The sequence below is a fragment of the Ascidiella aspersa genome, chromosome 6 (genome assembly GCF_963924565.1).
Source record: "Ascidiella aspersa chromosome 6, kaAscAspe10.2, whole genome shotgun sequence".
Classification (NCBI taxonomy): Eukaryota; Metazoa; Chordata; class Ascidiacea; order Phlebobranchia; family Ascidiidae; genus Ascidiella; species Ascidiella aspersa.
The window spans coordinates 11,679,814-11,692,898 of record NC_139452.1 but is presented as its reverse complement, the minus strand read 5'-3'; the positions used below and the strand labels follow the sequence as shown (position 1 = coordinate 11,692,898).

At 37.7% G+C, this 13,085-nt stretch overlaps 1 protein-coding gene across 2 annotated transcripts; it reads left to right on the top strand.

Moving 5' to 3' along the window:
* The first annotated feature begins 2,893 nt into the window (after positions 1-2,893).
* Positions 2,894-12,856, top strand: LOC146139868 (thyroglobulin-like). 2 transcript variants are annotated; one of them, XM_083392155.1, is made up of 10 exons: positions 2,894-3,019; positions 3,236-3,448; positions 4,309-4,530; positions 4,872-5,090; positions 5,950-6,183; positions 7,256-7,480; positions 8,230-8,454; positions 10,691-10,921; positions 11,268-11,492; positions 12,719-12,856. In XM_083392155.1, exons 1-10 carry the CDS (start codon positions 2,953-2,955, stop codon positions 12,769-12,771), a joined length of 1,914 nt encoding a protein of 637 aa, XP_083248281.1. In that variant the 5' UTR covers positions 2,894-2,952; the 3' UTR covers positions 12,772-12,856. The 2 variants fall into 2 exon arrangements, with proteins under 2 accessions (XP_083248281.1, XP_083248282.1); XM_083392156.1 differs by lacking the exons at positions 2,894-3,019; positions 3,236-3,448 and adding an exon at positions 3,490-3,702.
* The last annotated feature ends 229 nt before the right edge of the window (positions 12,857-13,085 follow it).

Here is a 13,085-nt window from a genome sequence, read left to right as displayed (position 1 = left end):
AGAATTGATTATTTATGGTTTGCCTAATGCATTAATGATAAAAAAAAAAAAAATATATAAAGGTTTACAAAAACATAATGAACAGTTTTCATATTGCATAGAACAGCCGATGGCAGGGAATATGTTTAGGTTTCGGCTGTAAATATTGACATAATTGTGTCTGGCGTTCCAAAGCAGAATGTACTCCCTTGGCGGAATCTGGTTCGCTGCTTTAACAGTGCCCCCTTTGTCGCGTATTAACGCGAGACAGTCGGTATAACCGGTGTCGTTTAAACCAGATCCTTTTTTTAGGAAATATTGCCACCGCTAGCTAGGAGTACAGAGCTAAAACCAATTTTACGATGACGTTATATTTTGTTTCCAATTTCTACCCCCAGCTGAAGGCCCCTAGGTAAATAGACTTCTAAACCCTTAAAGGCTCATCTACATATATGCCTCCATCTTGTATGGACATTTGAAGTCTCTCCAAATTATAGTTTTCCTGTAAAACTCTGGACAAAAAACGGTCTGCAACAAACCAAAAAAAACACAAAAGAATTCGGAGCAAAAACAAGATATGTCCCGAAAATAAATTTTTGGCCCATATAATTTATCAGTCAGATTCATACTATGAATATTTGCTATTGAAACGGAACTTTTTTTGTAGGTCTACATATGTATATTTATTTTACGTGGTCACATTAATAAGGCCTATATCTTTGCTTAAAGAGATCGAGTTTGTCAGTTCTTGTAGATAACTTAAAGTCATAAAACAGCGGCGGTATGACTTCAAAGAATTGTGATTGCAAGACTTCATATAAAAATTAGTGACAAACAGCTGAATAACGTCCAGCAAAACCGAATGTTTAGACGCAAAACGAACACGTACGTCGTGGACAATCCTGCAAGGCGCCAGCTGCCAAACCACAGTGTGCAATCGTTAACTTCAGGCGAAAAAATAAACCAAGACCGTGAAATATGTGTAAAAAATTGTGATAGTATCATACATAATCCAGGGTGTTATTATGCCGCAATTAGCGCAAAATCTGCTCCGAGCTGTGTGCCAATTCAGCTAAATTACAAGCTTAACACGTGGTCTTAAAATATGCTTAAATAGCATAGTTTTGCGTTAACTATCTTTACATAAAAATAAAGACTTTAAAACGCGCACGACAGTCACCATTATATCTCCTTTTAAGAATCTGCTTCAGTTAAACAAATGCCGATGTTACACCAACATCGGATATTAGCGATGAACATTAACTGCGCCTAGTTCGATCTGCAGTGTTCGGGTAACAAATTAGTTTCTCAACTGTTGTATTTAACATAACTCTTTGTGGGCGTTAAACCTGTTGTTCACGACTAACCGTGCCCTAAAAGTGGAGTTATGATTATTGCGTTAAATCAGGGCAATCAACGTTAAAAGTAAGCACGTGTGTTTTTGTGCGACTAAGAAACCAAGCTAAAAGCGAAACAGATATAGTTAACACTTCTAGGTATCGAAGTTTAATCAAAAATAGCGGTCACAGTATTGTGTTCATGACAGTTTGTTGTATTTCTAATGACTCCTATAAGTGGATTGCCGAATATTCATCTTATTTTAGTTACGTAAATGGGTGAAATACGCAGGCTGTAGAGTCGGACCCAGATTAGGGACTCGACAAAATCGCACATTTGGCCGAACTCGGGTTGTTTTTCACCGACTGCGCAGTCCTGGTTTCCATTGCAAAACCAAATATAGAAAAAAAAATAATGTTTTGCATGCGAGTTGTTAATATTTGACATTATTCACAAAATGCCACATACTGCATACAAAAGGTTGCCGACCCCTGACCTAAGCGAATAACGAAAACTATCAGGCGTATACGGTTAGACCAAACAAAATACGAAAAACGGCGATTTGCGCTCGATTTTGGTTTCGCATTAGCTTAAGACGCGTCACTCAATAACTTGTAATGCACGCCGCTTCTAGCAGTTTGTTAAACCGTGACCAAAACGAAAAAAAACGAAAATATCACTTACGAAAAAGGGTTAAGAACCCCCGACCCCCTGGATACGCCACTGGTGTTAATAGATAATGTCTAATATTTTTAACCTTTATAAGTTATACATATTACAAATAATACTTACATTCGCATTTTGAAATTGCAAGGGGGGGGGGGGGGTTTGTAACTTGGTTTACTATTAAGAACTGAATAATTCTACCTCATAGTTACAACTAACAAATCCCAGTTACTTTTTCGAACTAACTGGCTAGCGAGAAATGTTGATGAACAACTCAAAAGTTAAATCAGGTGCCATTGTTATAATAAAGTTTCAGGACTCTCTACTTAAAGGCCTGTCGGATGCCCGAGCACTACACGAGACGTATATTAGTGTTGTAATGTAAGGCGAAACAAGCGACCTTACATAAGGAATCATAAAACGATAAAAGGACGTAATATATAAGCGGCCAATGACTAAAATCGGGCGTAAACAATGACGATCTTAAAAGCTACCAACCCCAGCCTTGCCCAAACCTGACCATCACTTCTATCAAGTGTTCCCAGAACTACAAGTGTAACGAAAAAGGTATGATGGCTTCAATAACGAAAGATAAAAAGGTGTTAACAGCAAAGTGATTAGATAAAGTATATACAGATGAACGGTGAGGTGGAGCGTGAAGAGGCAAGAAAAGTTAAGTGAGTGAAAACGCATAGAAACAAAAAGGCTAAAACAACATACAACAAACGATAACTCATTTTGTGCAACACCATTACTTCCGGAACCTATTAGGAAGCAATACATGGTTTGCTGACCACTATCGATAAAATTGGGCCTGTTGCTTTCTTTGCGTTTTCCACTGCGACCAAATGACTTGAGGATGAAAATTTGGCTTGGTCTTAGATTTTATATAACGGGCTTGCGACCGTTGTGTGACTGTCGTTGCCGAGATTGTTTTAGACGGAGAAGACTGCTTCGCACAAACTCACCATGAGAGCTTCTTTATGTTTCGTAGTTGTTTGCTTGTTGTGCGACAAAAGTCTTGCAGAAGCGGTTGGTAGGTTTGTCATTATTATATTTTCTTAATAGCAGTTGCTCATAGAAAAAAAAATATACTCTATTTTTCGTTTAAAAATAAATTTGAATTATTTTAAGTTGGCGTTAACCAACTTTGCATAAAACTTGGCTTGAACGATAAACTATAGCTTAACCTGTGTTTAAGAAAATGGGCTACATTTGATGTACTTACAGTAGTTTATACCTTGCTGTTCAGGAGAGTCCCCGAAACAGTTCCCGTGCTGGAAAGAAAGAGATTCGAACCATGAAAGAAATGTTACCTGCGCCGGACTGTACGAAGTTTCCTACACTCCTGAACAATGTGACGTCACCGGTCAACTCTGCTGGTGCGTGAATTGGAAAACAGGAAAATCTGTTTCTACCGCTTACCACAAAGAGGGAAACGTCAACTGTTTTAGGACTCTTAACGGTGGGGCTTGTTTAATAATTCACTAATCTGCAGGTATTGTAACATGCGGTGAAATATGTGTCGATTTAAAACAATTTTAGGTTCGTTTGTGTTATAGTTATTTAATCGTGGTCCCACCAAGATTTTTGATTTACCAATATACAAACTCTATGATTTTAGAGTTTCTCGTAGAAATGTTTTTTTGTAAACAAGACAAAAGTATTTTTCACTCCGTTCTATGCTGTACTACCTGAGAGAATTCGCATTTGGAAAAGGTATTTATTTTGACTAAGTATTGTATAGTTATCAAAATAAGCCTTCAAACAAAGTTTCCACCTTATAGAGTGATAAAATGTTTTGTTATAATATTGCTATATTTTCATTTATTAATATTTTGTTTCACAAATACAGGTGTATATATTTCGGTGGGCCAAATTTAAGTAAATTGCAGACACAAATGTATTTTTTCAAACACCATCAGCGGTGAAACAAAAAAGTTTTAACGCAACGTAAAATAAACCTGAGGTTATCGTTAGGTATAGTGCACATAATGAACTAAAATATGTAACTGAGTTTAGATACACATAAGGGGCACAATGACCTGAAAAAAGGGTCATATTCTGGTGAAAAATAACATTTGTTTACCAGAAAACTCACCGACAGCAATTGTTTTACCTTTAAGCCGTTCCAGACCGTTTTGTTTACTTTCACCGCAGATTACACTTGCTTTAGCAAGCAACAGTGCGACGTATAGTTCAAAATATGACATACTGTTTTTTGAACATGAAAGTTAGATCAAACACGTTGGCATGGCCCGTTGTGTTCTGTACAAAATCGCGTTTCAAGCTCAAAGACATCGAATTATACTCCTTTCTTTGCAGGAAACGCAAATGCCAAGTGCCTGCGCGAGTGGCGCGACCGACAGCTTGCAAACGACGCCTACAGCCCCGACTGTGACCCGGTAAGTGGCGAATACGCTGCCAGGCAGTGCAACACCACCTCGGACCATTGCTGGTGTGTAGGTACGAGAACGGGCGTCGAAATTCCGCAGAGCAGAGCCGAACCGATCAAGTTCTACAACGTCGACTGTCACTATTTCACCTGTAAGTTTGGTTCATAATGACTCGAGGTTGTATTTAAACGTAAAATAAATAATAAAGACCATAAGTGAATAGTATTTTGTAAACGTTTCGAATAACTTTTGTTCAACAGCATTTTCAAAATGAAGAAAGATTTTTTAAAAAACGCTTGCAATATTTCTGCAATTTATTCTATATCTCACCTGTAAGTGATTCGACGTCAAAGGTTAAGTCTTCGATCAAACTTCTGGGACCCAAATGTCACCACATGTTAAAACTAATGGGCTTCTCAAAGAATATATTTCTATGGGTATAAACTCATTTTCATTCATTTATGTTTGCTAACCGTGTGTTATTATTATAAGATACCGACAGCCTTTGCATGAGGAACCAGCACACAATCGCGATGACACTTCCAGCCAACACTTGGGCTCCTGAATGCGACTTAGCTGGCAACTTTAACAGCAGGCAGTGCTACGGTTTTGAGGCTGCCTGCTGGTGCGTAGACTCAGTTACAGGGAGGAGGGTCAAGGGCAGTAGAACTCGGATGGGGGCGAATCTCGACTGCAGCAAGTTTGCCCCACGTACGAGAAAGTATTTGTGACAAAGTGACGTGTTAACGGTCTGAGTTTTTGTATAACAAATATAATGTTAAAAATCGTTCATTGCAAGCTTCGCTGGACCTTCGGATTGGCCAATTTTTATCGAACAAAAGTGCGTCTCTCTGGAATAGTTTAACGTTTCAAAGACCTTATTTCTCTCTACTCGTTGTATTAAAACAAGAATGGCGTTAGTGCCTAGCAAGCGTTTCCTTCAACTTAAAAGGAATGAAGTTGTATTTCAATCTGTCATGACTTATATGCTCGATTAAGTGATTCGTATTTAGTTAACGGCTAAATTAGTTGGATTATATAAAATTTTCTTAAACTTATTTTAATTACTTTATGTTTGATTTAACATTAAAACATTATTAAAACATTTCTTGCATTTTTTTATTTGTGTTCAGTCCGAGTATTTATGTTATACATTTGTTGCATTCCTGGTTTTACTGCATCGACTGTTTTGACGACCGTAGTGCAAAGCAGGGGTTCTTGAATTTTTTTACCGTAGGTCCGTTATTTTTCTTTTGGTTGGACCAGGGTCGGCATGTCATAAAGTGTCGTCAAGAAATTAATAAACTTAAAAAATTTCTGGAATTCGGTCTAAAATGTGTAAAACTAAATTAAGTCTAAAACCTTTCAAGAAAAAGTCTCCAAAAGTTTTGTTTTTAATTACCCTTCTATAGTTAGAAAATTGTTTGTGTTATAATTAAAATAAAGTATCAGTTTAATTAGGCCTCATGAACCCGGTAAAACAAGTCCACGTACACAAAAGGTGTCGGCAGGCCCTACTTCAAGAACCCTGGGTATAAAACATGGTAAAATTACTTACTCCTGCTTTTAGCTCCGCCCGGCGGCAAATGCGAACGTTTGCACGCCTTCTACTCGTTTCTGAAGAAAGCATTTCGGAGCGCCTACTTTCTCCCGGAATGCGACCCTGCGACGGGAAATTTCCGTTCAACGCAGTGCTACGACGTCATCGACGAGTGCTGGTGCGTCGACCCGGAAACTGGCAAACGATTGGCCGGCAGCAGCGGGCCCACGTTTGGCTACGCTACCAACTGCACAACTTATGAAGGTGAGGGGCAGCTCAAACTGCCTCTTAAATTCGCAAGGCGGCCGTTAAATTGTGACAAATTTCTCAGGTGTTCGAGTTTTCAGTGTAGCTCGAATATGCTCGAAGTTCTACATCGTCATTTTAGTATATACTTTAGTTTGATTAAATATATGATACGAAGTTAAATATTTTAAAGCTTCATGACAACCGATTATGTCATAGATATTGCGATGTTAGGAATAGTTTAGCTTTCAGTGTTTATAATTAAAACAAAAAGGAAAATAACCGGCGTTACCGAGGTTAATTACCCTGTATATTTACTGTAGTTTTAAAACCTAACAGTTTTTACATATATAGCCTATCGTGTTGCACCGGTAATAAAATAATTATAGTTTAAATAAACTAGAATTAGTATCCAATTATAGCCTACTGTTACATTTTACGTTGTACCACTCGCGTCTGATTTTTAAGCTATACCCGGCTTGATACCACCGTTTATTTACTTGAAAAACGATGCTGTTTTTTGTCTTTTGTATTAAGTTATGCTGGTACTCATTTTTTAAAAGGCGTTGAGGGCTTATACTTAATTCGCAGTGTTGTAATGACTCAAGTCAGTGACTTGACTTATGTGCACTTAAGTCTCTGTTTTCGAATGACTTGACATGACTCAAGTCATTTAGTCAAAATGACTTGACTTGACTTGTGTCTTTCGTACAAATCACTTGACTTGACTTAAGTCTGGCAAATAACTTGGGTTGAAATTAAGTGTTTTCTTTAAGTATTTTTTTCTATTTATTCAAATTTTTGCACATAAAACAGATCGCTTGCGTTTTTCTTATTTTATAGTTCAGTTATTGTTCATAATCGTACTAGTTTAAAAATTATAATAGTTTATCTTATTATTTTGATGACAAGGATGTGACTTGAAGTTGACTTGCTCTAATTATGAGTTGACTGGGACTTTTCTTGCGCAACTGATAACTTGGACTGGGTTATTTATTCAAATAGACTTGACTTTGACTTAAGTTGTTTTACAAATGACTTGACTTTGACTTAAGTCATTTTAAAATAACTTGTTTAATTGCATTTGTAGTAGTTGAAACACCTTGTCAGCGACAGAGGGAGGAACATATACGAAGTAACAACACCTACGTTCCCAGCTGCGACCCTGTCACTGGATCGTTCTCGCCTGGTCAGTGCGACTTTGACGCCGACTTCTGTTGGTGTGTGGACGTTGACACTGGCAGGGAACTTCCTTTCCGAAAAGTCAGCCCTGCTCTACGCTTTGATCCTGGTTACGAATGTCAAACGCGAACTTGTAAGCGTATTCCTATATTTATTGATAATTTTGTTTATGCCAACGCGTAGAATTTTGAATTCAGTCCTGTCCGAGGTTTACAAGACCCACCACCCCCCAAAAAAAATTATTTACTTTATTTATGGTAGGCCTACCCGCAGAAAAATTTCAGGGTTTACAACACGTTAGTATAGGCGGTGCAGCTACCTACCACCAAATCGAAAAGATAATTAGGAGTAAGTTCCGAAAACTGGCGCTTCTTTGCTCATTGCTGGTCAGAGGTTTTTACTTTATGATTAAACTTCTTCGATATCTTCAAGTGCAATATTAAGTAGAGATGTAAAATAATTTGTGCTTTTAGAGGGACCACGATAACCGATTAAGGCGACAAATATGAAAGCAAACCAGCTTCTTAGTATCCTAAATTTCGGGACAATCTTTGCAACACCCTGCTAGGTTACAAGGGTTGTTAGCAGACAACATCATTGACTATCTATTGGTTGGTTAGGAATTTGTTTTCAAGGGTTGTTTTTCTAGTTAATAACGATGTTTATTTTCATCAAAAAAATATGTTTTTTTTAACTGAGCAAACATGAAACATGTTTGTTTATTTTTATATGGCAATTCATAGTTTTACAATAGTAATGTCACATGATAATCACGGCAAAATCAATTTTCTTGGCAACCTAGAGTTGCTAACATTATCCGTCGTTGGCTTATTTGCTACATATAAAATGCTAACGTTTAATTTTACCCAAACACCTTTTCAGTGCCCGATCCGGGGTGCCACTTTTTCGGGCGACCCAGTATTGATTCCAAACAAGCTGTCGGTCGCATGCCGAACTGCGATGCGGCGACGGATACGTACAGCCGCAAACAGTGCGACGCGCGAACCGACGAGTGCTGGTGCGTCGACGAATACCGCCAGGAGTTCCCGGAAAGCCGAAGCGGCCCCAGCTGGGAATTCCCAAACGACTGCGACAATTTCGGTGCAGGTAAATCCAGACTCCATGTGAGTTTTTGGATTTCTGACATTTAGTTGAATAATCGTATTCATGCATAGTTGAGTTTTGTCAAAATCAACTGAATCCAGAAAACGGTTGCCTAAGTGCAAGTTATAGATTGCTAATGTGGGATTCGAATTTGAGTATGGTGCAATTACGGCGATGTTGTTTCACTACCGTTGTTCTCAAACGTCAATAAAACCGTGATATTTTGTGTCGGATGTTGAACTTTTTTAAACTCCGACACACACCAAAACATTTTGAGCATATGTAGTTTACGTCCAGGAAAATCAAGTTTTTGTGTTTTATGCCTTCTACGTTCGTCAACTGCTGGAGCTTAAACTGAAACTTTGGTCAAATGTAGAGCTTAACTCGACTATATGAATTGTTTCTTAAACAACATTTAACGTGTCCATGATTTGGAGGGAATGCTCTATATCAATGGTTCTCAAAGTGTTTTTTGTATTCCTCCCTTAAAGACTTAAACAATTTTAATTCCTCCCCAAAAAATCCCAAAAGGAATATTGCCAAAATTCCACAGTATATGCATATGATGCGCAAGGTGCGTTTTCTGATTCATCTCAGAGATAACAGTGAACATTACAAAAGTAGGGTACAAAGCATTATTCAATGTTAATGTGAACCATGAGCTTCATGTTTAAAGCAAAAAAACAATGAAAATTGAGCAAAAAATAAAGTTTTTCCCGAAGATCACCGCGTTGGCAAATGCAAAGTGTTCCTTTTTTTGGTAAAAGATCTCTAATGGCACTAAAACCACATTAAACTTAATATGTAGTCGGAAAGGGAAGAAGTGTTTGCCCTATACAACGGTTAATTTGGCATACTTAGAATAGGGTTGCCATACGTCCGGATTTCCCCAACATGCCCGGAATTTTAGTGTTCAAACTGCGTCCGGGGGGAAATGCCAAAATATGCTTAAATGTCCGGAATTTTTTTAAATTGTTTGTTGCGTTGCGGGTAATTATTTCATTGTTACGTCAAAAACGACAACACAGCGCTCTATTTGGGATACATGGATGAGTTGAGCTGGGCTAGTAGCTGAAGGCCTTATATCTTGGTCGATATTGCAAAATTTAGAACATGTCTGAAACGATAAGAGCGTAGGTTCACTTAAAAAATTTTTAAAGCAGTAGAAAAATAGCGCAACAAGAAGTCTGTTACAGACCAAATGAGAATACCAAGGAAATTGTCGTTTTGTTTAATGCTTAATGGGAACTTGCATTCGTGTATTGCACTTCAACATTTCTTTTCTGTTTGTGTTTAGTTTCGTGTTTATCCTTCTTTCACAAAAAAAAAAACAATGGCGGTGAAGTACTTTGGTAATATTCTAAAGTTGGTTTATCATGCAACTGAGGTAAATTTGTTATGGATTGCGCAGTATTAAATAATAGTAACCCTATAGCCTAGAGATAACCAGAGGTCAAATCAGAGATGATATGACCCAATAGTCTAGTGAATTCACTACACTATGTTCAAAAATCCGCTCCGGCATACAATGGATAGGCAAAGCATTGCCAGTGCGACGTCATATTGACAGACAATGTGTTCATACCTCATTTTTGAAAAACTGCTAGTGTGCACTAAAGAGTGTCCGGATTTTAGGCCACGAAAATATGGTAACCCTAACTTAGCACAATCTTGTGGATCCAACCTCATGTTTCTTAAATAAATGATTTGGAAAAAGTCGCTCTTGAGCATTTGCTTTGGCATTTTGCAGAATTTAAAATATATACTGGATCTGGGCATGCTTTTACAACCATGCTAAAACAAACGAACAAACAGTAATAAAAAACAGACATGCTAGTGAACTTTGCTTACTGTGACGAAACAATAGATATTGTAAGAGCCTAATATGACGTTGGTTTAACACAGTTAAAGCAGCATATTGTCTTCACATAAGGCTACTGTCGTATAGTAATAGACGTTCCCATTTAAACTTTGAGCAGTTAGTTATGTGTTATAATTATGAAATACTAAAAAGTGAGCCATTTTTATCCACTTTTCCTCCAAATTTCCTCCCCAAAATTTACAATTCCCCCCAAAGTGAGCCAACTGGCTCCCTTTGAGAACCACTGCTCTATATGAAACAGCAATTTAAAGTAACTAATTTCGATTTCAATACACACAATTACGCATGTCTATTTACGGTTCAAGCTGTTAGCAAAAAATATAACTTACTTAAAATGTATCAAGCGTTTATTTTCAGCACCCTACAGCACAAAGTGTTTACGCGAGGTGCGCGAATCGCAAAATATCTATCTCGCCGACTCGGAGCCACCGGATTGTGATAGTTTAACCGGAAACTACAGGCCGAAGCAGTGCGTTTCGCTTTGGTATCACCAGTGCTGGTGCGTTAACGTCATTACTGGGGAGCAGATTGCCGGGACGATCATGAATGAAGACACAGGCTTTGAGAACGACTGCACGAATGTAATACGTAAGTCAGCAGTGTTGTTGCAGATGTTTGTATGAAGATAAACTGTAGGAAAACTTATTTTCGATCCCTTTATCCTTTAGAATTAAAATCATACCTAAACAAAGCGCATGGTTTTATAACAAAACTACATTGTAAGATGAAAGTTGTTCAACGATTTGGAACGTAAATTGAGTTGTTACTCTTTCGATTTTAAATCTGTACTTTAATTAAAGTAATAAATGCTTTACTATAATAGCAATAGTGAGATACGTGGCTAGATATATGTACACCAACCTATTTTTGCCATCTATACTGCTATATTTAAGCCCTTCAAAAATTATATTCACCGTCGCTTTCTACCGTTTAGTGTTAAACACAACTTGCCTACGGATGCGCGCCAAATTCGGCGACGCTCTCAAAAGAGACGCTTACCCGAGATGCAGCATGGAAGACGGCAATTTCTTGCCTAGGCAATGCACACAAAACTCTCCGGTCGTGTGTTGGTGCGTTGATGTTGAATCCGGAAGTCGTCTCCGCGGCAGTGAAATGGACGAAGTCCGAGGCTACAATGTCAATTGCCGTACCTACGTCGGTAAAAAACTATGATTCTAAAGTTCTTTCGTTTTATACGAGCATGAAATGATATCTGAGATACGGGAAAGCTTTTTTCCCTGACATTTATTAAAAATAGCACGTGATAAGTAGAGTTGTCCGATTATATACAATGCCCGACGCCAATTGATGATATCATGACCCGTCCGATACTAGGATCGTATTGGCGTAGATCTGATACCAAATTAATATGGAAAATCCAGAAATGGCGATCCGATATGGCAATTACCATCTTAAAAGTTTTTTGTTGTTGATGCAATTCGTTTATATAAATAACAAACAATTAAAGATAAAATTAAACTCCTTAAATCATTGTTCGGCCTTTTGATTTAGAAAAATCTTTAACAAGTTTTACTTTTCTTAACTTTGCCCTATTTACTACATAAATTATGTCATATGGATGTAAGTTTACCTTTAGTGTGTTCTTTTGTAAACTATACCTTTAGTGCAGGGGCGGGCAACCTTTTTAACACAAGGACCAGTTAGGAAATTTAATGCTTACAGGAGGGCCGCGCATTAAATAAACACTAATTGATATTTTCAGCTTTTACTAGAAAAACACAAGTACAAGCGAATATGAAATATCACAGCAGACACACATGTGGATGTTCAAATAGAAGTTAGTGAGAAGGCTGATGCTGGATATTTTGAACCAACTTGTCAATGTTTGGTTCCAGGCCAGATGTGCATATAGGCAAACTATTTAACAGCAATAATTCAAAACCAGCTGTTAAACGTAACATCTCAGTCAATAAGCGCGGCAAAAGTCGTAGCAGACAAGTGTAATTGTTGCAAAACAATTCTTTATCATACCAACGTGACGCAAGTAAAATTTTATCAATAAAGATTGTTTTGTAATATAAATGCTTCCCATTCGAGTTCAACAACTGCATTAGTGTAGCGGTGTAGCCTATGGGTTACATTGCACTTTTAAACAGGAAACTGATTGAGCAAAAGTTCCACATTGGTGCACACAAAATACCCTTATTTAGGGAATAATATCTGGAAGAAGGCGAAGGGCCGCACAAAAAATGGCAAAAGGCCGCATGCGGCCCGCGGGCCGCACGTTGCCCGCCCCTGCTTTAGTGTGTTCCACATGTACATAAGAGTGAGTTTGGCAAATGGCGTTTTAACTAATTTGTCCCCCCAAAAAAAAGTTTGCCAAATAACAACACTGGAATTTTTAATGTTCTGCTTTAATTTTAGAGCCAACAATAAGTGACGATCTAACAGATGCAGCCGCCCAAGAAGCCTCATGAATGTTTCATAAACGAAAAGCAACATCAAAAATCTCTTTTCATAACATATTTAGCAATATACTGTCATCATAAATACAACCAAGTTTTAAGGATTTTGTAATGATTTATTACTCATGTGTGCACTTAGTTGAGCAGCAGTAGAGGCAACAATGTAATATTTTTTAAGGCTTTAATCGCTCGGTCGTTTATTAAAGGTTAGCGAAGCAATTAACCACCATAGTGTTGCTGCAACACTGTACTAATAATATTTTTAGACCAATATTATTTCAGTCTAAAGAATATTGCTCCAATTTAAAGCCATTGTCGTCATTTAC